General features: G+C 48.0%; 2 protein-coding genes across 5 annotated transcripts; one reads left to right on the forward strand and one right to left on the reverse strand.

The window, feature by feature from the left end:
• Positions 1 to 452: 452 nt before the first annotated feature.
• On the forward strand, positions 453 to 9,098 carry GLA (galactosidase alpha). 2 transcript variants are annotated; one of them, XM_073360785.1, is made up of 7 exons: positions 453 to 671; positions 1,848 to 2,022; positions 2,590 to 2,767; positions 4,777 to 4,868; positions 6,235 to 6,396; positions 7,147 to 7,344; positions 7,606 to 9,098. In XM_073360785.1, exons 1-7 carry the CDS (start codon positions 487 to 489, stop codon positions 7,930 to 7,932), a joined length of 1,317 nt encoding a protein of 438 aa, XP_073216886.1. In that variant the 5' UTR covers positions 453 to 486; the 3' UTR covers positions 7,933 to 9,098. The 2 variants fall into 2 exon arrangements, with proteins under 2 accessions (XP_073216886.1, XP_073216887.1); XM_073360786.1 differs by lacking the exons at positions 453 to 671; positions 1,848 to 2,022 and adding an exon at positions 2,041 to 2,482.
• A 1,861-nt stretch (positions 9,099 to 10,959) lies between these two features.
• RPL36A (ribosomal protein L36a) lies at positions 10,960 to 15,076 on the reverse strand. Of its 3 annotated transcripts, none has more exons than XM_073360787.1 (5): positions 14,980 to 15,076; positions 14,315 to 14,420; positions 13,916 to 13,983; positions 11,586 to 11,708; positions 10,960 to 11,029 (listed from the first exon to the last, which is right to left on the reverse strand). In XM_073360787.1, the coding sequence occupies exons 1-5, from the start codon at positions 14,980 to 14,982 to the stop codon at positions 11,009 to 11,011; spliced, it is 321 nt and encodes a 106-aa protein (XP_073216888.1). In that variant the 5' UTR covers positions 14,983 to 15,076; the 3' UTR covers positions 10,960 to 11,008. The 3 variants fall into 3 exon arrangements, with proteins under 3 accessions (XP_073216888.1, XP_073216890.1, XP_073216889.1); XM_073360789.1 differs by lacking the exon at positions 14,980 to 15,076 and adding an exon at positions 14,885 to 14,973; XM_073360788.1 differs by lacking the exon at positions 14,980 to 15,076 and adding an exon at positions 14,828 to 14,973.
• Positions 15,077 to 24,787: the final 9,711 nt, after the last annotated feature.

The raw sequence follows: 24,787 nt of genomic DNA on the forward strand, positions 1-24,787 counted from the left end.
AGGACTGGGCCCTAGCGACTGAACTGCCCTCTTGCCAGGCCAGGGCAGGGGCTAGCAGTGTGGGGGACCTCGCTTCACCCATGGCCATGTTGTAGCAAAGGGCTCTAGGGCTGGGCAGCACCAAGACCCAGCCCTAGGTCATGGAAAGGGAGGCACCTGCCACCCCATGGGGAGAGGAAGGGTCACCTCATTCCCTCTGGGAGACACTGGCAAATATGAGAGGCCATCCCCTGGCGCCTGCACCCATGTCACATGACAGCCCCCCCCTTCACTCCAACCACATGACAACCTCCCCCTCTGTCTCCTGCGTCGCTTCCAGCTTGGGGCCGCACCTACCCTGCTGGATGGGCGGCAGCGTGCAGATGTATGTGCTCTCATTGGCTGAGCTGTGAGGGAGGCAGGCCGGGATTGGCCAGCCGGAGTGCCCGTCCGGGGTTAGGTTGGCAGGCTAGCGCGCGTTGACGTCAGTGACTGTCCCCGCTACCGATGGGCTCGGCTGCGGGAAGCTGGCGGGGGGCTACGCTGGCCTGGGCCCTGGCCCTGCTGGCCTGGGCCGGGCGGGCCGGGGCGCTGGACAATGGGCTGGCCCGGACCCCCACCATGGGCTGGCTGCACTGGGAGCGCTTCCAGTGCAGCACCGACTGCACCCGCGAGCCGCTCTCCTGTATCAGGTACCGGGCGGGGGCGCCGGGGCCGCCCTCGGCCGGGGGGGCGAGGAGCGGGAGCCCCAGCCCCAGCCCCGTGTGAACGCTGCTGGGGTTGGATTCGGAGCCGCGGGACGCTGCAGCGGTGGGGTGGGGATTTGGTGGGAGGAGAGCGGTCGGGTGCTTGGGAGCTGAACCTTGTGGCTCTGACTCAAATGAGGAGAGCGTGACTTGCTCACCTTCTGGTTCCCTTTTCTGCAGACTTAATTACAAGGAACAAAGAGCCGCTGTAATTGTGCCTGCAGAGCACAGGGACCTGGTGAAGCCTCGCTTCTCCCTAAGGGTCCATCTGCACATAAGAGCTGCCATAGTGGGTCAAACCGTGGTCTAACTTGCCCGATATCCTGGCTCCAGCAGTGGCCTGTACCAGGGCTTCAGGGGGAATGTACAGAACGGGGCAATTATAGAGCGATCCACCCCTCCTGGCAGTCAGAGGATTAGGGTCACTTCTAAACCTGCACTGCAAAGGGGCTGGGCAGGGAATCCAGGGACAATGCCATTGTCTCTAAATACAGCTATGGCCAAGGCTTTAGCATAAATCTGGGACGTGGTTTAAAATACATCCAGTCCAATCTCATTTGCACTCCGAGACATCTATTTTCTCTCCGCATCTGGGATAACCATGTTGTTTTGCAGTACAGGCAGCAACCAGAACCTTGGTCGGTAAAAGGTTTAGCAATCTGGATGGGGAAGGGCGTCTGTGGGAGCGTGTGATCTCCTCCTGGGCTGGAAACAAACCCTCTGCTTGGCATTGGGATTGGCCAGTGTCCCATTCAGATCTTTAAGATGGGCCTTTGACTGGGTTTTTCCCAGGCTAACGTTTCCACATTAATGTGGATTTCCCACTAGCAGACTCTGACCCATTTGTGTAAAGTGCCTTGAAATCTCTGCACGAAAAACACTTTACAAATATTAGGTGTTTGTAGTATTGTCTTTAATCCAAGTGATGTATTTATACTGTACTGTAGCATCTTTGTGTCCTTCCTAGGAAGTAGCTATGCAGGTAGAAACCATGTGGCTAAAAGATCTCCTGTCTGTTTTTAAGATCAGATTTAGCACAACATAATAAATCTTAACACCCTGTTTTGACTAACCATTGTGGTACTGGGACCCCTATGACACCCTGGTTCTTGTGTCCCTCAGTGAGCAGCTGTTTATGCAGATGGCTGACTTGATGGTGTCAGATGGCTGGAAGGATGTAGGCTATGAGTATGTCTGTATTGATGACTGCTGGATGTCTCTGACCCGAGATGATCAGGACAGGCTCCAACCTGACCCAGAACGCTTCCCCAGTGGGATCCGCAAACTGGCAGACTACGTGAGTGTATAGAGGGAGATAGTACCTAAATCCCCAGTCATGGGATCTTCATCCTTCCTCTACTTCAGGCCATTTGGAATAATGCATATAGTAAGAGCTCTAGTGGGTGCCTCACTTAAATAGAGAGATGGCAGGGGACTTTCTCTGACTTACAAAAACTTATTCTTTTGCTTGATATATTGGAAGGTTTATGATTGATGATCTTCGGATTGGCTGCCTAGCAAATTCTGTACATGGCTTTCTAACCCTGGGCGCTGGGGACCCCTGAACTAATCCATAGGAGGATCCTAGCCCTTGGACTGGGAGGGAGGTTTGGTTCTCATTCACATGTTTTCCTCTAGGACTGTGAATTATGTTGAGAGTGAAAAGGGGATCCAAGAGGTTTCTGAGCAGTGATTCTCTCTTGAAAGGACCTGTTCTTGGAGGAGCGGGAAATTCACTCAGCAGCTATGTGGTTAAGGTAGTGCAAGGGACTTTCAATTCTTTCTTGTTCTCCTAGTGCGCACCACTGTTTCTCTCTGCCCAATGGCTGTTGGCTTTCATTGTATGTCTGTCTGCTCCCCTCAGGTCCATTCCAAAGGGCTGAAGCTGGGGATTTATGGGGATGTTGGAAACAAAACCTGCGCTGGCTTCCCTGGCAGTTATGGCTACTATGACCTTGATGCCCAAACCTTTGCCGACTGGGGTGTGGACCTGCTGAAGTTCGATGGCTGTAACTACGGCACACTGGACCAGCTGGTAGAAGGTATGTGCCAACTGTAGACATTCCATGTGAGGGGAATGCTTTCTAGTCAGCACTGTCACAGACCTGAGACAGGTTCAAAAGAGCAGCTCTTCACTGAACATATCCACTGGCACAGGGGATAGGAGGGGGAGAGGGTTGGAGGGGAGGGTGCCATCTGAGAACCTAGGGGAACCAAAAGGAAGCTTTTCTGACAAGCCAAGCATACATGCTGCAGGTCATCTTCATCTTGGGGATTCAGGAATGGGTCACTGACTTCACTTTATCCATTCATCAGCCACCCTTTGTGCATACAATGAGCCTCCACTGCATCTAGTGCCTCCTGCCATGGCTTGGTGCCCTGGGGTCTTTCACAGCTTGAAACCTGCAGGCATGGCTTGAGGGAGCAGCCTTCTCAGACCCAGAGCCTGCATCATTCAAGGGAGAGAGGCTCTCCAGGAGAAGTGATCACACACACTCTGGGGGCCTCTCCACAGTTTGCTCTGTCACCTGCTAACATTACTGATGCTCAGCCCTTCAATAGAGCCTTTCATCTGAGGGACTCAAAGCACTTTAGACATTGAACCTCTAATCAGCTTATACCTCACAAAAGTGCAATTCCTGTGGCTCTTAGCAGCAAAGGGACTCGAGAGACCTCTGGGAAAAAACCAACTAGGGACCCCTGTGTCTGCACATACAACTTCAGAACTCAGGCAGGTTAGCATAGAAAACTACTAAACTGTCAGTTTACAGTGTCAGTCTATGCTGGGGAGTCAGTCGTGGACCCTCGCCACACATCGGCAACCAACTCCAGTCAGACATGCTGTCTAACAAATCATAGACTCACATAAAAGAAGAGGGCAGCTCAGAAGAGTGGCGCTTGGCAGCAGGCAAGCTGGAGCTGGTTCTGTGCTCCCTCAGAGCAAACTGATCAGGGGATCCTGTCCAAGCTGGTTAGCCTAACACACAATAACTTCAGTGCCTGCAAGTGCCCGGCCCACAGCTGGAAAGCACCTTTAGGCAGTTGTCAGTGAAGCTGGAAGTTCTTGGCAGAGATTCTCTGTGACCCCAGGAGAGTTCTAAGTGGGATAGCAAAGGAACTTTCCCTGCCCATGCTTTAAATCAAAGGACAAAACAGGACAGGGCTCCACTAGGTACAGAGATAAGAGTAATGATACTGGAATCTCACCCAATTGGCTATGTCCTACTGCTTACACATTATCCTCTGAATCCAAATGGCTTAGGGATTCGTAAGGGTAAGGAGAACACATTACTGAGCTGTGCAATTGTCAGCCACAGCTGGCTTTACTCAAACTGCTCTCGGCATGGAGAACAGCTCTTGAAGTTAAAATAGCAGCTGTCTGTAAAAGCATAACCGAGTTTGCCCAGTACTAATTGTCTAGACTAGAACTCATTGTACAGTGATGTAGGAGGAAGCCCCATTACATAGCTGTATGTAATTATTATGTCCATTTTACAGAAGAGTACATTGAATCTTAGAGCAGTGTAATGGCTGCCTTAACCTAGGTCATACAGCAAGGTGGTGGCTGAAACCAGTATCTGACTCCAGGTCCAGTCCTCTGCTCGAAGCAATAGACACCTTCTCATAACACCTAGCTCTCATCACTTATCAGTAGATCTTGAAGCGCTTCACAAAGGGAGATAAAGTATCACCCCCATTTTTTAGAAGGAGAAACTGAGGCACCGGCAGAGCCAGGAATGGAACCCAGCTCCCTTGAGTTTGTTGAGTTTTCTGTCTCTAAGCCACATTACTTCCCTCTTTCTACCTGCTCCAACTTCCTGAAAGGCAGGCAATTGGACTGCAGATGTCTGGCTGGACTAGGACAATCCACTCCTTTCTAGCTGGGGTTCTGACTTTCAATCAGTACCATGGGAAATATCACACAACTCACTCCCAGTTTTACAAGAGTCTTGATCTGACATTTGACCCAATGGTGCTGAGTTACATTACCCTCCTGTTTTCCTCTTCCCCAGTAGGTGGTAATAACCAGGCTGCTGTTCTCTTCCTTCAGGTTACAGGAACATGTCTCTGGCCCTGAATAAGACTGGCAGAAGCATTGTATACTCTTGTGAATGGCCTCTCTACATGAGACCCATGCAGAAGGTAAGGAGTCCTTCCCCAGGGTACTGGCCCTACTCAGATGTGATGCATGGTGGGAAGACATTAGTGATTCAGAATACTATGGAAATGAATTAACTTGCGGAATCATCTCAAGTGCGTCTACGTGAATCCTGGCTGAATGTCAAAGGAGCCAAAGTGGCTGAAGGGAGATGATGAAGGGAAGAAGTGTTGATGAATGAAGGGGCACTGAGCAGAGGGTTACGGTGGGTCTCAGCTAGCTAAGAATTTATGGCAGAGAACTAATGTGCCAGAAGAGCTTTGGCTGCTGCCCATGTCTATTGGGGCATCCTTTCACTCTGTCACAACACTGGAAGAACCCTGAGACTATTTGGCTACGCTGCTGAATAGGAGTGATCTGTGCAGATCTGGTGCTGTGATGTTCTTCCTCTCTGGGCTTCCCAGAGGCCTAAGAGGAGGATTCCGTAATCCTATCTGACAGTACAGTAGTCCTCCGGCCAGCAGGATTGCCACCCCTGTGGCGCCACGGGCCCTGTGCCACTCCAGGAAGCGGCCAGTATCACACCCCTGGGGGATATGGGGGGCAGAGGGCTCTGCGGTGCTGCTCTTGCCTGTGGCTATCTCCCGCAAAGCTCCCATTGGCTGGGAACGGGGAACTGCGATCAATGGGAGCTTTGGGGGAGGCACCCACAGGCAAGGGCTGCATGCGGAGCCCTCTGCCCCCCATCCCCTAGGTGCCGGCTGCTTCCTGAATCGGCACGGAGCTGGGGCCAGGGCGGGTGGGCAGGCAGGCAGGCAGCCTGCTGTGGCCCCGGTATGCACTGCTGCTACCCCAAAGCTGCTCTAGGTAAGCAGCGCTGGGCCAGAGTCCACACCCCAAACCTCTTCTCTACCCCACACTCCAACCCTCTGCTGCACCCCAACTGCCTGCCCTGAGCCCCCTCCCTCACTGTGCATCCCCTCCTGCACCCCAACACTGTTCCCTGAGCCCCGCTCATACATCCCACACCCTCTCCCACACCCCGCACTCCCTCCTGCACCATCCCTACATTCATGGCCCTGCATGCAATTTCCCCTCCCAGATGTGGCCCTCGGGCCAAAAAGTTTGCTCACCTCTGCTTTAGGCTGAATAAAATTAGGAAGACATAGGAGGCCATGGAATGTTCTCCGAAGGGAAGTGGTTGAAATTCCATCACCCTAGAGTGGAGCAAGTACCAGAGAATGTACCATAGGGAACAATCCTACACTGGCCCCAGCACATGGACTGAATGACCTTATGGATCTTTTCCATCTGTGATTCTCCCCATTGCATCTATCCTTTTATGCCTCCTTATCCTAAATGCTCAAGCTATATCCTATGAGCACCCTCTTGCTCTTTGTCCTCTGGCAGCCTAATTACACAGAAATCAAACACTACTGCAATCACTGGAGGAACTTTGCTGACATCTATGATGCTTGGAACAGTGTTAAGAATACCCTGGAGTGGACTGTTTTACACCAAGACAGCATTGTGGATGTTGCTGGGCCAGGGGGCTGGAATGACCCTGACATGGTAAGAACACCTGAGCTCTTGTTACACTGCAACAACCATAAGGCCTCTACTTGACTAGAGAATAATGGGGCGGGGGGGCAGCACCAATGCAAGATTGTGGAAGAGGAGTCCATTCCTGAGAGCAAAAGGAGGAACTGAGAGGGAACTTTGTAAGGAACTGACTGGGGAAATATGCTGGGGGCAGAGAACCCTCTTTGGTCCTAGCACAACGAATTCATCAAAGGGGGCCCATGACTCAGGAAACCAGGCAGCCTGGTGGCTATGCAAAGATGGGGTAGGATATCCACAGCAATAAGGAATGTAACCTGTGTGCATTGCTCAGGCTCAGCAGGAGCCATTTAAGAGCAGGTCTACTCTGAACTGAAAGCCTTGGGCTTATTTAAGTGGGCACTAGCTCTGGTTGCCCAGCCTGAGGCCCACTGGGCCCAATTCTCAGAATGCTGATCACTCAGACCTCCCCACAGGTGAAAACTGGGCACCCAGTTAGCAGCCACTCCTTCAGAAGTATTTATGACCTCAGACTAAGCCTTGTGCGCCCTAGAGCTGTCTTCCTGTCAGACAACCTTCTTCTTCTACACCTCCACCATAACTTGTTGCCCAACTCCTCCAGCTCCTGATTCCCAAATAGCTGCATGAACTTGGCATTTGCCCCACTTCCTCTTACAGCTGATGACAGGTTCTGGGTTGTCTAATTGTGATGAAAATGTTAACACCATGTGTATTACCATTCTCATTCTACACTTGTTACAGCTGGTGATTGGCAATTTTGGATTGAGCTGGGACCAGCAGCTGACTCAGATGGCATTGTGGGCTGTCATGGCAGCTCCACTGCTCATGTCCAATGACCTACGTCATATCAGCCCCCAGGCCAAGTGGCTGCTCCAGAACAAACATGTGATCGCCATCAACCAGGACCCACTGGGCAAGCAAGGATACCGTATCACCAAGGTATGATAGGGGCTGGAGCCACTGAAATGGGGAAGAGATTTCCTCTAGTCTCAGGGGCGTGAGACTGTAGGTGAAACTAGGTTGCTGGGGGGTGGTAAGCCTCCCTTGCCTTCCTCAGAGTAGACTGGGGAGAGTAATTTTGAAACATCCACCCACCAAGACCTGAGTCTCACATTCCTCCCAGCTTAGGAAGAGGATGACTAGGACCTGTAGAGTCAGTCCTACACCCTCAAACATTTGTTTGGTTTCCATTTTTGGCAGGATAACAACTTTGAGCTCTGGGAGCGGCCTCTGTCAGGGGGTGCCTATGCTGTGGCTGTGCTGAATCGGCAGGAGATTGGAGGACCCCAGATCTTCAGCTTCTCTACCTCTTTCCTTGGCAATGGCCTGGCATGCAACCCTGCATGCTCCATCCAGCAGATCCTCCCCACCAGTGAGGACTGGGGACTACACAACTGGGTCTCGTTCTTGAACATTGAGGTGAACCCAACGGGTACTGTGCTGCTGAAGGTGGTGGTGATTGGGGATTCCCCAGATCAGAAGCCGATCATGAACATCAACAAAAAACTATCTCCAGATATCTTATAATGTAATAGTGGCCTAGTTCCCCAGGCACCAGAGCTTGCTCCAGTCCTGCCCATCCACATCTGTGGGCAATAAGAGCTGAAGATCCCATCAGTGATGGGTGAACTTTACCAAATTAACCCTAATCCAGCAAAAAGTACTGTAATCTCTCTCCATCCTTGTGTTGCAATTACTGGAGAGAGGGTACCTTTATGTATCCCTGCTAGATCTATCTGAGTCCTGCTCAGTGTAGTTTGTGACCTAATGTTCCTTTCACTGGGGGCTAAAGGATTGAGGTGGTCAATTAGACTGGGTCAGCCTTCTGTAAAGACCGAATGGCCTTGGTAATGGGTGAGAAAATGCAGAGCAAGGACATACCATGTTAGTGAGGTTCTTCAATGGCGCCAGGACTCAGGGGAAGAGTGCTCCCCTCCTGCCTTAACAGCTTCCTCTCAGGCCAGTGTGACTGATGTACACCAGCTGCAAGAACACACATACACAGTCCACCCTCAGACCCCCTGCCCTTTTCCCTAAGGTTGCTCTCACCTTGCAGTGGTGACTCAATGTTTTAAGCCAGAACTTTTTAGGCTATCACTTTCTTGCTGGCTGTCTCCCTTTAAAGGGCATCCATGTAGTCTTATCTCCCACTCACGTGGCTTTCACTTTGTTCTAGGGTTTTTTAATCCATGTTTCTTCAGGAGACAGCAGTCACCCAGCTGCCTTCAGCAGCTTACTGATTGTCCTGGTGCCAGCAGCTGTATTTTCCACTGCTGGCTCTGGACTAAAGAAACACAGTTTTTGGTGCAAATGGATTAATCATTAGCCACCCATAGGTAGAGAATGATGGCATGCTACAGGGGTTTCTCCCCTCCCCACTGACATTGACTGATGCCAGTAAAAGGAAATTGATTAGGGCAGGGTTGGGCTTGCTCTGTCCTTTCCCCCACCACCATCTCCTTCCTTTGTGGTACAGTCTACCTTAAAAGACACTCGAGGGGGTTGAGGCTTTTTGTAGTAGTGTGTGGAACTGAGCCTACGCTCAGCTTGAGCATGATCTGAAATTTCTGTAGCGGTGGGTTTTCTAATTCTCTTGTGAAACTAATCTCGTCCACACATACCAAGCCACCTGTACATAAAGAACATTGTACACAAGTCTTGCTAAAAAAAATTAAAGCTTACCTATTCCTAGACACCTTTGGTAATTGTAGTACAGCACTTCACCAACAGACAGTGCTGTTGACTTCTGCCTTCTCTTGGAGGTGCACCATCAAAGTTACCAATTATGTAAACAGGCCTAAAGGTGCTAAATTTGCATGCAAAATTGCTACAGGAACCTGTATCCTATCAACGACTTGCTTAAGATGCTACTCTAAACCTCCACTGCAAGCAACAGCTTAGTTATAAAAGCTGTATTTTTGAATTCCAGTCAAAAAATCATCCCATTAGTAGTCTATAGCTGACACACTATTCTGTTACAAAACATGGAAGGAGTTTCCCCTCCTCCTAATGCTGTAAAAGTTAAGCTAGAAGAGGCATATACACTAAAACTTAATAGAGCTACCTTCCTGTTGCTGCATATGAAGAATCTCAGTTGTGTGTGGGTAGAGATATGCTAACTTTTTTTCCTGCCAAAGTTTAGTTTAGTATCACGTGGAATTTTACAGAGATGTTGCCAGATGCTCCTTGGCATCCTCTATACAGTTTAGATTTAAGAAAACCAGAGGCCTCCTCTCCTTTGAAGTAGGTCAGTATCTAAGAACATCACCTGTTATTCCTAATTCTGGTGGATCTCACTGACTGTTTTTAATGCTAGCCGGCAGTCTGTAACCTTCACACATGGATTGAGTGCTTTATTAATGTAAAGGAATCTGGGTTGGTGTTAAGTGCTGGTGTGAAACAGAAAGCTAGCCAGGTTTTTCTCAAGCCTATGCCCAAGGATGGGATCGGGCTAAACGTTTTAAACACTTGCTTCTAGCTGAATGGGCTAATGAGATATTCCCTTTCCAAGACGGAAGGTGAAGCAGAGCACAGGCTAAATACATGAAGCTTAGCCCATACAATTCTGCTCATCTGAGCTACAAGCAGCACGTTCACATCTATCAACAGCAATAAATGATGGCCGCCTAAAAATGGTACTGCAAAGAGGAGGTGAATCGGTCACAGTGAAATCTCTACATTTGTATTAGGGCAGCTAGACCCTGCCTCAAGGGCCTTTGTACATTTACTCCCTATAATTTTCAGTTTACTACTAGTGCTTGTAGAGAAGAGGGATCTAAAATGAGGCCAGCGCTATATATTTGTAGCATAAGGAATGAGGCCATCTGCTTTTCAGTAGGCTCAGCAAAAGCCAAGCCAGCCCTCCCCTATGCATTAGGACCATCACTTAGGGGATGAGCTGATCTTACCCACCCCTCCCTTTCCTCTAAAAGCACTTAATACAAGGTAAGGGTAAGGCCTGGTCCATGCAAACTGTATCACTATAATAAAGGTGAGATTTTTTACAATTTAGTTAAACTGCTGCAGCTTTGTATACCGACATCAATTTAACTCTGCCTTAAAGTGGTTTAGCTTGTGGCCATAAATTTTCAGAAAGAAGCAAAACTAGTGAAGCAGGTTTAAAACAGGTAAGTGGTCACATACCACAGTTTGCACTAATTTAACGTAACCAGTGCAACTTCTGTTTTGACGGTCCCATGGAGTCCTATACATAGACACAGCCCTACCTTCTACTCTCATTTGTAGAAGTAAAGGACCTGGAAGAGTAGCAACATGTGGCTTCCACACCACATTGGTGCATCAGACTGGTAGGCCCTGAGCAACCTCCCAGGAGTTGACACTTTTGAGTGTGGATTAAAAAGTTTCTCTAGCTGCAGGTAGAATTTATTCTAAAACCTCTTTTTAGGCAGCATCAGCCCATACAGAAGCAAATGTTCAACCACTGGTGAGATTTCCCAGTCCTGGAGAACTTTATTCCCAGCAGCAGCTCCCATTTGAGTTTGATACACCCAGAAGTCCCTCCCTAGCAATAAGGAAATATACAAGAGCAGCAGATTCTTTCCACGTACTTTAATGGATTCCATAACAATGAACAAGACTGAGTTTAGAACTGGATCACCTGGCCCTGTAAGAGAGAAAAGACTGACTGAGTATGTGCAATACAGAACCCTACCACAAACATTTCAACTCGCCTCAGGGACTTCTATGGAGCATTATTCAAACAGCACCCTCTTACAGTCATTCTGAAAAATCCATTGACTAACACTACTCTCCCTGCCAAAAGCCAACTCTGCATCCTCATTAGTTTCTCCATTAAACAGTTACATCCAATGAGCAGCAGGATCTTTACATTAATATAGAGGTGGCTAATGTCTGCTGGCCAACTCTGGAAGTGTAGTTTTCTCACCATGCTCAGCACTGAAGTAGCCACACAGTCCACAGCTTTCAGAGTGGTAGCCGTGTTAGTCTGTATCAGCAGAAAGAACGAGGAGTCCTTGTGGCACCTCAGAGACTAACACATTTTTATTTGAGCATAAGTTTTCGTGCATCTGATGAAGTGGGCTTTAGCCCACAAAAGCTTATGCTCAAATAAATGTCTTAGTCTCTAAGGTGCCACAAGTGGTCCTTGTTCAGTCCACAGCTTAACTTTCACTGGCAAACCCCTCAGCACATAAACATACCTTTCTCTTCTTGTCTCCTCCCAGCTCAAAGTGCTTGCACCTCTTAATGGCCAGCATTCTTTTGGACCTGCAGTTGGGCTCCACACACTCAAGCCTCAGAACAATCTTCTTCGTGGTCTTGGCCTGGAGAGAGAGACAGTGAATGGACTATTCCCAGTAGCAGGCAAAGCCAGCCATCATTTAGCTCTAGAGAGAAACAGCTCCTCCTGACATGTACACAGCAGGTTAGGCGCTCCAAGGCCTTTCGGGAACAAAACCCCAGCAACCTTGGGAGTTTGGAGACAAGAAATCTGGGAAACAAATTCAACTTCCTCTTCGGAATGAAGAGCACAGAGCTGACAAAACCATGGGACCAGTTTCCTAGCACAGATCTGTTACCACATTTCAGTTCTGGGCTGCAATATTCCGTCCATCCACAGGTTCTAGTCTGGGTCCTATAGATTACTGGTAATCCTAACCAGCAGCACTCCTTTTACCACTGGCTACTCAAATAATAGTTTCCAAAAACTACCAAACAAGCCAGATTATATGATGGTTCTGACAGACATGAAACTACACTGAACACACTCATCCTTCTGCTTGTAACCCAAGGACTCCAATCCATATGGCAGTCACCAACTGTGCCACGCAGCCAGTATGCTACCACTACTTTGTAACGTCTCTCCCTATGCTCCTAATAAACTGGAGGGGCACAAACTTTTTGGCCGGAGGGCCACATCGGGGTTGTGAAACGGTATGGAGGGCCAGGTAGGGAAGGCTGTGCCTCTGCAAACAGCCTGGCCCCTGACCCCTATCCGCCCCCTCCCACTTCACACCCCCCTCAGAATCCCCAACACATCCAACCGCCCCCTCCCGGGACTCCCCAGGACTCCACCCCCCCGCTCCCTGTCCCCTAACTGCCCTGACCCCTATCCACACCCCCGCCTCCTGACAGGCCCCCTGCCCCATCCAACCCCCCCCACCCCACATCCCCTGACTGCTCCCCTAGAACCCCCCATCCAACCCCCCTACTCCCTGTCCCCACCTCCTGGAACCCCCCAGAACCTCCCCCCCAAACCTCCGCTCCCTGACTAACCCCCAGGACCTCCTGCCCCTTATCCAACCCCCCCCCCTTTACCATGCTGCTCAGAGCGGCAGGACAGGCTTATTGGAAAGCCTGGGAGGTGGGCGGGCACAAGCCCTGTTGCCCATGCAGCTGCAGGGGAGGAGGGACAGTGGGGGAGGGGCCAGGGCTACCCTCCCTGGCCAGGAGCTCAGGGGCCAGGCAGGATGGTAGCACGGGTCGGATGTGGCCCATAGTTTGCCCACCTCTGTAATAGACCCAAGCAATACTGAAAAGACACCAGTCTTAAAGGATGACCTGCAAATGAAAACATCTGGGTTGTGCCTCTGTTTAAAGACCTGGAAAAAAAAGTTATGGGGGGTAATTTTGCTTTTTTTAAAATTACATTAGAAATTTCAATCTTTTTCCTGGAAGGTGAGAGAGGACTAGAAAACTGATACGCTGAGTTCACCAGTCCCCATTATCAGAGACATCTAATGAATCTTCCAGCAGAAACAGAAAACCAGACATGACACTCCAGATATTTCTATGGTTATAACAAAAGTAAGCCTCCCCATGCATTTTTTAAAAAAGGGTAGTTCTCCAAGCATCCTTTATACCTATGAAGCAGTGATTTCCCCCCTCAGATCACCTTTAACATACAATCTTAGGCCTGGGCTACACAGTTGTTGCACTGTACAACTTTTTTTTTTTTAAGCAACAATCATATCCCTAACCAAAATAGTTATAATCGTAAATCTCTTATTGTTGACACTGTTTATAGACATTGGGTTTTTAAAATTCTTTCAGTCATAACAATTTAAGGTATCAGCAATATGAGCAAGTGAAAGGGGTACAATTTCTATCCCCATTATGTCCCTTTAAAAAGTGAATGGGACGGCCATTCCCTTCTGTCATTCAAAACACATTGGCCAGTCCAAAAGTGTGATGTGCCCACTCACTAGACAAAGGCATGCTACTGCTGCCATGAGGAAAAATTCCCATTTGGCCAAGGAGCAGCAGAGGAAAGAAATGAATTCAGGCACAAAAGGGCAAAACCTGTCATCAATACAAGTTGCTGAGCCTCAGCAAGATTACACTCACTGCACCCAGTCTAGACCCATGCCAACATGCATTGACATCCCTACCCAAGGCTACCTACACATGCTATGAGTCTCTACGCAATAAACATGTGAGGGTGTAGGAGTCCTCTGAATTACCTCTCTTCACCAGACCACATGAAATTGACCAGAGGGTTTCAACACCCTCTTTCCTTTAGCATGCTCACCTTCTTACGGAAGATAGGCTTTGTCTGACCACCATAACCACTCTGTTTCCGATCATATCTCCTCTTTCCTGTGGGGAAGAAACAAAACTCTTCAGGCAAACAGTTGAAACTCATGAATGTCCAAGGATCCCAGGAGCCTCCACCCCATAATCACTATAGATTGTTAAACAGTTATGAAATCTAACGAATTCTTCACACATATCCACACCATTGCCCCATGTGCTGATTACCTCAGGAGCAATACATTACCCACAGCTGGGATTCAAACCTCCTGGGCTCCTACTACCAGCAGTAATCACAACCCCATTACTCCGCACACTGGTGGCATATCTCACAGAGTAATAAATTCCTGCCTCCCACTGGCAAATTAATCTAGAAACGCACTGATCTGCCCCTTACCCTGAGCATAGAGAGAGTCCTTTCCCTTCTTGTACTGGGTCACTTTGTGGGGCTGGTGCTTGCCACATTTCTTGCAGTAAGTCCTGCGGGTTTTGGGGACGTTCACCTAATAGAGAACAGTGTCAGCATGTTAGAATAATTACCATGTAATCTGCCTAGGGTGTCCAAGCATTACATCCAACGCAGGGCTAAGCGTCAGTAATATTACCCTGCCCCCTTTCTCCCCAGGCCACTGGGATTACAGCCAGAATACGAGTGCCTCCCTCTCCCGGCACAGGCAGGCGGTGCCCACCAACCCGACACAGCAGGTAAAGGGAGGGGAGGTGCGAGATGCCACCCAGCCCCGAACAGTGCAGCCAGCACAGTGCCGAGCGAGCGCTCCCGGCCATGCCCGCCCCCCACAGGCCCGGCTAATGGAGCGGAGACAGGCCCGCGGCGGCTCGGCTCCCCGGGGCCAGCGACCCCTCCTGCCTCCTCTGGCACCCGGCTCCCGAGAGCGGACAGGGCCCCCACCCACACGACCGAGCCGCGGCGGGATCCCCGGGATCGGGCCCGGCCGAGTGCCTCTACCGCGGCTCCCCGAAGCATGTGGCCCGGCCCCGGGCTCAGGCGGGCGCTCCCCGAGGCGGATGGCGGCGGATACACCCAGAGCCTCCCGCTCTCACCATCCTGCCAGCGACGGCACGGAAAGAAGGAACCTGACGCGGAACCGGAAGGCAATAAACACTCGGGCGGAACAATAGAGTGACAGTGGCGAACCAGAGCGCCGGATGGCGACCATAGAGTGTGACAGCAGCGAGAACTGCGCCACCTACTGGAGAGAAGCCGATATTGATGAGAAGGATAGAAGGAGGCCGTTCATTGGTTGGGAACGATCTTGTCTGGGCCAGTATGGGCCATAAAGATGAAGGAGCGCCTCTGATTGGTTGAGCTCCCTCCCAGCGTGTGGCACAGGAGGCTGGAAGGGGTTGTGTGTGACAATTAAATGCCTCAGCTGTATGTGCAAAAGGTGCATTGCACGTGCCAGATGCACTGCATGACCTGTGTGCGGGCATGTCTGTATTTGCACTGCATCCACAGCCTCTGGGCGCAGCTGGGGGTCCTCTAGTTGTACATGAGGCCTTAGAGATGACACTGGAGTCAATGGCAGTTGCAGGTCTCAGGCGCGGGTGTGCAGAGTTCAGCTCCCCCACCTGGGGATTTCAGTATGTTCTTCAGGGAAATGGATGTAGTTTGTGGAGTAAAACTGCCCCATCCATTATTCCTAAGTGTTACCAACCCTTTCCACAGACCGAACACGTGCAAAGGTGCAGATCATTCCATCCCATACCAAAGGGGTGTCTACTGGGGAATGAAATCCTTAAATGACGAATTATCAGGGAGTAGCCGTTTTAGTCTGTATCCATAAAAACAACAAGGAGTCCAGTGGCACCTTAAAGACTAACAGATTCATTTAGATATAAGCTTTTGTGGATCTGAAGAAGTGTTTTTTTTACCCACGAAAGCTTATGCCCAAATAAATCTGTTAGGCCTGGTCTACAGTATGCAGTTATTTCAGAATTAGCTGAGTTACCTCGAAATAAAACTGGTTCCGTCCACGCGACCAAACCAGTTTTTTCGATTTAAAGGGCTCTTTACTCTGATTTCTGTACTCCACCGTGGCAAGTGGAGTAGCGCTAAAATCGAGATCACAGTTCCGGGTTACAGGTACTGTGGACGCAATTCGACGATATTGGCCTCCGGGAGCTATCCCAGAATGCTCCCTTGTGACCGCTCTGGACAACACTCTGAACTCCGATGCACTAGCCAGGTAGGCAGTAAAAGCCCCAGGAACTTTTGAATTTCCTGTTTGATCACCATCAGCCCAGGTGAGCATCAGCACAGTCCACCATTACAGGTGACCATGCAGAGTCCACCAACTCAAGAGACCACACAGTCCCGGATTCGCAGACGAGCTCCAGCATGGTCCGAACAGGAGGTACTGGATCTCATCGCATGTTGGGGAAATGAATCTGTTATGGCAGAACTACGTTCCAAAAAAAAGAACGCAAATACGTTTGCTAAAGTCTCCAGGGCCATGACAGAAAGAGGCTACTCCAGGGACACAGAACAGTGTCGTACAAAAATCAAGGAGCTCAGGCAAGCGTACCAAAAAGCCAGGGAGGCAAACAGGCGCTCTGGATCACAGCCCCATACATGCCGCTTCTACCGTGAGCTGCATGCAGTTATGGGGGGTGACGACACCACTACCCCACCATTGTCCATGGACACCTGCAAGGGGGGAGTAGCACAGAGCAAGGAGGATGAGTTTTTGGAGGAGGAGGAGGAGGAGGAGGACAGTGCACAGGTGGCAAGTGGGGAATCTGTTTCCCCCCTAGCCAGAAACTATTCTTAACGCTGGAGCCAATAGCCTTCCCCTACTCCCAAAGCATGCTCCCGGACCATGACCCTGGAGAAGGCACTTCTGGTGAGTGACAGCTTGATTGGAGCCACCCTGTGGGGGGTGGGGGGAAACCCAGCCATGCTGGGCTGTTCGCCTTTAGTTTAAAGGGCTCGTACCTTCTCAGAGCCTCATTGGAGCCACTCTGGGCTGTTTGCGTTTCGTTTAAAGGGCTCATCCCTGCTTAGAGCCTCATCAGAGCCCCTCAGTGTGTATGGGGGGGGGCGGTGGGGGAGGGAGGGTGTTGTGTGAAGCGATCATCCCAGAGAGCCCACAGGCTGCCTGCAAGCTGAATTCTGTTGCTTGGCCACATGTGATCGCTTACTCACACCAAAGTGGCAGGCACTTCAGTATAGGAGGCAAAATGCGACCTTGTACAGAAAGAATATGTGCTGTATACTATGAATTACCTGTTTCACTGAGAAACAGTGTCCCCTTTGTTCTCTAAAATTTATCTTTTAAAATACTACCCTCCCTTTTTCTCCTCCTGCAGCAGGTGCAAATGTTTCAGTGTGGCCCCTATCTACTCCATCCCAGAGGCTGGTCCAGATTAGAAGGCGGAAAAAATGAACTCGGGACGACATGTTCGCTGAGCTCATGCAGTCCTCTCGCACTGATAGGGCCCAGTTGAATGCGTGGAGGCAAACAATTGCGGAGTCACGTAAAGCGTTACATGAATACGAAGAGAGGAGGGACACACACAATGAAAGCAGGCAGGATGCTATGGTCAAGCTCATGGGGGAGCAAACTGACATGCTCCGCTGTATGGTGGATCTAATGCGGGAAAGGCAGCAAGACCACAGACTGCCGCTGCAGCCCCTGAATAACCGCCCTCCCTCCTCCCCAAGTTCCATAGCCTCCTCACCCAGATGCCCAAGAACACGGAAGGGGAGAGGGTGGGGGCGGGCGGGCGGGCGGGGGAGGCTACGGGGACTCACACAGTCAACCCCAGAGGATTGCACAAGCAGCAGAAAGCTGGCATATCCTAAATTTTGATTTGGTTTGTGGAATTGTCCTTCCCTCCTCCACCCCCCTAATCCTCCCACCCCCTAGCTTCTGATTTTTCTCAATGTTTTGTGCAACAAATTATAAAGAACGGTTTTTAAACAATTGTGACTTTATTTCCTTTAATATATATATAGGGGGTGGGTAACTTTAAGAGAAACAAACACAACTCTCACACAGTACCCTGGCCAGTCATGAAACTGGCTTTCAAAGCTTCTCTGATGTGCAGCGCGCCCTGCTGCGCTCTTCTAATCGCCCTGTTGTCTGGCTATGCGAAACTGGCTGCCAGGCAAGTTGCCTCAACCTCCCACCCGGCCATAAATGTCTCCCCCTTACTCTCACAGATATTGTAGAGCACACAACAAGCAGCAATTACAATTGGAATATTAGTTGTGCTGATAACAAGTCAGTAAACTGCACCAGCGTGCTTTCAAACGTCCAAACGCACATTCTACCACCATTCTGCACTTGCTCAGCCTATAGTTGAACTGCTCCTTACTACTGTCCAGGGTGCCTGTGTATGGCTTCATGAGCCATGGCATTAAGGGGTAGGCTGGGTCCCCGAGGATAACTATAGGCATTTCAAAATCCGCATCAGTAATTTTCTGGTCTGGGAAGTAAGTCCCTTCCTGCAGCCGTTCAAACAGACTATAGTTCCTGAAGATATGAGCATCATGCACCTTTCCTGGCCATCCCACATTGATGTCAATGAAATGTCCCTTGTGATCCACCAGTGCTTGCAGCACCATGGAAAAGTACCCCTTGTGGTTTATGTACTGGCCGCTTCGGTGTTCCGGGGCCAAGATAGGGATATGTGTTCCATCTATCACCCCGCCGCAGTTAGGGAACCCCAGCGCATTAAAGCCATCGACAATGGTCTGCACATTTCCCAAAGTCACTACCCTTGATAGCAGCTGGTCAATGACTGCATTGGCTACTTGCAGCACGGCAGCCCCCACAGTAGATTTGCCCACTCCAAACTGATTCCCGACTGACTATCGGGCATTGCAAGCTTCCACAGGGCTATGGCCACTCACTTCTCAACTGTTAGGGCTGCTCTCATTTTGTTGTCTTTGCGCTTCAGGGCAGGGGACAGCAAGGCACAAAGTTCCATGAAAGTGGCCCCACGCATACGAAAGTTTCTCAGCCACTGGGAATCATCCCATACCTGCAACACTATGCAGTCCCACCAGTCTGTGCTTGTTTGCCGGGCCCAGAATCAGCGTTCCACAGCATGAACCTGGCCCAGCACCACCATGATCTCCCAATCGCCACATGCCGTGCTTCTAGGAATGTCTGTGTCCATGTCCTCATCATTAACGTAATCGCACTGTCATCACTTCCTCGCCCGGTTATGCAGGTATTGCACATACTGCTGGATAATGCGTGCGGTATTTACAATGATCAAAACTGCAGCGGAGATCTGATCGGGCTCCATGGCTATGGCGCCTGCATGGGTAATCCTGGAAAAAGGGAGCGAAATGTAGGAGTGCAGAGTGGCAGCGGAAGCTGTGCTGTTCGGTTCACGGTAGCCAAACAACGGCTGAAAATGGTTGTCTTCTGTGGCTTTCATGGAGGTGGAAGCCCAGGACAGACAACATGGAGAAGCTCCGAAGCGCAGCAATAGCGGGAGAGCAGAGTTGGCGGCAGAAGCTGTGCTGCTCGGTTCACGGCTGAGCACAGTTGAGTTGGAGAGGTGGATTCACGGAGAGCAGCGGTGCACCGTCTGCTGAAAGCAGTATGGCGTCTGCACGCCAAAAAGGCACAAAACAATTGTCTGCCATAGCTTCCTCACGACACACACCCAGAAACACCTGTGAGAATGTTTTTGCCCCATCATGAACTGGGAGCTTAACCCAGCATTCCAATGGGCGACGGGGACTGTGGGAATGTTATACCAGTAACATAAAAACCAGCAGGATCTTATTAAAAGGAAAAAGGCAAAATACCACATTTATTGTGTATACAGAAAGAATCATAGTAAGCAGTTAGTTATAGCTATAACATTCCATTCAATCTCATATTTATTCACACATTCATTCATACAAACACACACACCCAGGTTCTGCAAGGTTGTTATCATAGTTACCAGCCTTAGAGTTGCTCATGCCAAGCCACTGGCCAGGTGGCCTGGACACGAGGAGGGAGCAGGGCCTTGTCAGATGCTCATCTGATGCTCCTGGAAGTTGGTTTGCAGAATCAGACCCCAAAGTTCTCACTTTCTAGAGTCTATTTTTATAGGAATTTCTTCCTATGCCAGTCTATGGGAAGTGCTTCATCATGCTGTTGCTGAATCAATCAGCAGATAGCACATTCCTGATGGCTCCGCGCTGCCAGATGTTATCTTGTTCTTTGATTCTCCCATTCTTGAGGCTGTTGGGTGGATTCCAGTCTGCTCTCCAGGGGTCCTCTGGTTATTTCCACTTGACACCTTCTTCAGCCGTTGGACACTGGATTCTTAGGCTGGCACCTCCCTGATCATTCAGTTATTATCCACACCAAGCATCCATCCACATACATCCTCTATCTCTATTTTAATCACAATTATTAATACAACAAAAGGGCGGGGAGTCTCTGGGTGCTGTTTCTGTTGTTACAGAGTATTGCTTTGAGTCTCTCTCTCTGTGAATTGCTTTGAGAACAGACTCTGTCTTAGAATGTACTAACACAATTAGCAGCTTGCAAGCTTCACACATAGAGGGAGAGAAACAGAACCAAAAACCAAGAGACCTCTGAATTAGTCATACCCTGGAATTTAAACTCTGGGGAATCAAACTCATTTGTGATTTTAATACAGAACTTCTTTAATATGGTCCAACATAATCCCCCTTTTGACACTAAGATTTATAATCGTCAGTGTCACTTTCTATGTAGCCTATTCAAGAGAAGGTACTGTGAGGCAATTTGAGTTCGTGATTCCAATTCATCCCACATACATGATCCTAGTGATGTACCTTTACTACAAGGTTCTGGGGCAACAGGCAAGGTGAGGCACACCCACTTTTGAGGAGTCCATTCGGTACAACCTCTAGTGTCCAATAGCTTCCCTCCCTCCTCAGCCCATTGGCTTGAGGTCCAGGGTAGCCAGAAGGATCCCATGTGTAATGTGGGGAGTGGGTTAACCTTCAATACCTTTGCCTCCAGGGACTGTTGGTGTGCAATTTTGACAACAATTTCTCCCATTAACAAGTCTGGTTTTACAATACTGGAAACATATTGCATCCATTCATATTGATAAGTGTCAAACAATGATCTCTTTCTTTGTTTTAACAAATGCATCAAACCCTTAATATTTCCCAATATGACCCAGAACATTTTGTCTTCCAAAGTAGCTAGGGCAAGTATCTGCATTTCAGTGCACCCCATAGCTATGGCTGTGTAGTTTCCTATTTCAAAATTTTTTTTTCTTATGCATAAGCCATGTGGTAGTATTAAGCCATTACCAAAGATTCCATCAGCCTTTTAGGTTACCCAGACCAATTTGGACCAAGTCTACATTGGCATGTACTTGTTTTTGTATCAGGCTGTCCTGTAGCTGGGACAGAGAGCTTAATTTATTTTTAATTACCTGCAGGTCTTTAGTATTTTTTTTTAAACACACAACAGTGCTAGCAACACGACAAAACACAAGACAAAACATAGAACACAAAACACAATTTCTTATTGTGACAGTCGATTCATGGTACTGCGTTGCTCTTCAGCTGGCATCAGCTTTTCCTGATTTTCTGAAAGACAAAAAGAACATGTTTCTACCCCTTTTGGGGTGGCAGATTATTGCTTAAAATATTTCTTTTACAAATACCCTTGCTGATTGCAGGCAAAACAGAAGAATTACCCCCACATTTTCCTGTTTTTGTTCTATAGGCAGGCCAGGTTTCAATGGTTTCTATCTTTTAAGGGTTATGGGGAAATTATCCCACTGTTTAGTCATTAAATCCCTGAGGTGGAGTACCTCAGTTTCCCTTCTTATACAGCAGACCAAGTTTATAATGTTTTTCCTGCTGTGTTAAGCTTTAAGTTTTATTTACAGGTAATAGCTGAGAAGCATCATTGCCATACAACCTTAAAAGGGTTTTTCCAAAAATCATACACACTATACATTGTTACAGGGGTACTTATTATCATTAAATTTCTTAAAAATATCTTGTTATCCCATGCCTTTTATTTAGACAATTTGTTTGCTGACCAGGTGTGTCCTTTATCTGCAGCTCCTTTGTGCTGCTAGTTCTTTCCTTCCTTTATCATTTAGATAATTTGCATTTTCACAGACGCTTCCTGCTTTTGAATTTAAAGCCATCAGCAGCTCAGAGACTCTATCTTAAAAGGGACACAATCAACTTTCACCATAGTTTTGATTACTTTTAACTTCTGCTTCCAAAACACACAGCAATCTGAAAAACAAAACCCAACCTATCCTGGCTCCCTTTGGAGCCCTAATAGCATTTTAATTAAGTAGCATGGTATGTTTGCATTTCTTTTGCCCCTTCTACAATGTACCCTACACATGTTCTGGGGCAAATGCACATTCCTTCCATAGTTTAACTTCTATAACATTATCCATATCGACAGGTTTCAGAGTAACAGCCGTGTTAGTCTGTATTCGCAAAAAGAAAAGGAGTACTTGTGGCACCTTAGAGACTAACCAATTTATTTGAGCATGAGCTTTCGTGAGCTACAGCATCCGATGAGGTGAGCTGTAGCTCACAAAAGCTTATGCTCAAATAAATTGGTTAGTCTCTAAGGTGCCACAAGTCCTCCTTTTCTTTTATCCATATCCATTTTTTTACATAAGGTGTAACTATTTCTTTTTTTTTTGCTTACAGAGTTTTCATGCACCTTTATCAAAGTGACAGTCTGATTACTCAGAGCCATTTTAAGGCTCAGTGTTTCTCACATTGCTTCTTTTTGTTTTAAGAAAAGGAGGACTTGTGGCACCTTAGAGACTAACCAATTTATTTGAGCATGAGCTTTCGTGAGCTACAGCTCACTTACCTGTCTTTTTGTTTTGTGCACCTCACCCCTATTGTTGCTTCAGAGGGGCACTGTCTTTTTTAATTTATTTTTTTTTCTACAGCTCTCATCTGCTATTTTGTTACAAAAACAAACAAACAAAAATAATCCAGAATTTTTTTTTCCTGATTTTGACTGCCCTGCTGCAGCCACAACTTAAAAACATTTTAAATTTTGTAAAGCATTGAGTTACCTTTTAAGGGTTAAATGTCAAATCCCAAAGCCAAACAACACTAATTACCTGTGTCTAGCAAAAAGGGTCTGTCAGTTTTGCAACTTTGAATTAAAGAGTCAAATGGATTTTTAGTGGCATTATTTAAAACAAAAACAAAACCAATTGGTCCTTAGAACTTTACATATTTACATACACACAGATAGATACATACACATTTTCTTTTCCTTAACATCCCTTCCACACTGCTGTTTTTTTACATCTTACATTCCCTTGATACGTTTGAGGCAGCTAAGTTCCCATAGAACCCTCTTATGTTCTTTTAGCAAATTTGACTAAATTGTCCAGTCAAATTATTTTAATCAGATAGTTTATTTTTGCCTGGCTAATTTACAGACATTCCTTTGGAAAAGGGCTCATTTTTCCTTCAGAATGGCTGCAAAGAAACCAAGAATGCTTTTCCTCTAACACTTTTCCTTTTTAACATTTTCACAAAGTTTAGCAGCTTAATTCCCTCCAGCCTCTGCAGAGTTAACTTTTTTACTCTCTTTTCTCTTTGTAATTATGCCTGGGGGTGCCGTACATAGGACCTTCTCCCCCCTTTTACCTGCGTCCCTCCAGCCTCTGCAGAGTTAACTTTTTCACTCTTTTTGTATTCCTGGAGTGCCTCTTTCACTATTTTCAGCTGGCTTTGGGTATTTGTAGCCAGCACCTTCCAATTGTCTGCTCCCTTTTCCGTTTGTGCCTTTTCCTCTTCACATGAAGACAAGCAGAGGGAAGAATCCTTACATGCCTCCCACAACAACAAAATTGCTGCCACATCTCTTTTGGCAGCACTAGAAGGTTTGTATATGAGGATATACTGAGCCAATCTATCCTCTAGGTCCGAAATAGTGCAGACATCAGCTAGGGCTTGTTTAGTCCAAGGACTGTGCCCAAATTTTTGAAGGATTTGTTTAAAAGGTGTAATTTTTTTTTTTTAAACAAAAGGTGAGGTTGGAGTTCCTTCTGACTCCATTCCTCCCTCTGGTACTGGCTTATCCTGTTTTCTTTTAAACATCTTAACATGGATATTTCAATCTCTTTGTCACTCCTAGTATTACTTAGCAAGTGACATAGCCTAGAGTCTGAAATCATAGCTTAATCTATGCGTTTTTCCCCTGCTACCCTCCTGGAGGCCAGCAGGTCTGGTTAACCTAATAGAAATGCCTAGCTCAGTAGAGTTGGCGGTGTACACACCAATATTTACAATAACTGAGGTTTTTTACCAATATTCCCCCTTTCGCAATTGTCCACCAAAATGTTATACCAATAAGATAAAAACCAGCAGGATCTTATTAAAGGGAAAAAGGCAAAATACCACATCTATTGTGTATACAGAAAGAATCATAGTAAGCAGTTAGTTATAGCTATAACATTCCATTCAATCTCATATTTATTCACACATTCATTCATACAAACACACACACACAGGTTATACAAGGTTGTTATCATAGTTACCAGCCTTAGAGTTGCTCATGCCAAGCCACTGGCCAGGTGGCCTGGACACGAGGAGGGAGCAGGGCCTTGTCAGATGCTCATCTGATGCTCCTGGAAGTTGGTTTGCAGAATCAGACCCCAAAGTTCTCACTTTCTAGAGTCTATTTTTATAGGAATTTCTTCCTATACCAGTCTATGGGAATTGCTTCATCATGCTGTTGCTGAATCAATCAGCAGATAGCACATTCCTGATGGCTCCGCGCTGCCAGATGTTATCTTGTTCTTTGATTCTCCCATTCTTGAGGCTGTTGGGTGGATTCCAGTCTGCCCTCCGGGGGTCCTCTGGTTATTTCCACTTGACGCCTTC

Source organism: Lepidochelys kempii, chromosome 9, assembly GCF_965140265.1.
Source record: "Lepidochelys kempii isolate rLepKem1 chromosome 9, rLepKem1.hap2, whole genome shotgun sequence".
In the NCBI taxonomy this organism is placed as follows: domain Eukaryota; kingdom Metazoa; phylum Chordata; order Testudines; family Cheloniidae; genus Lepidochelys; species Lepidochelys kempii.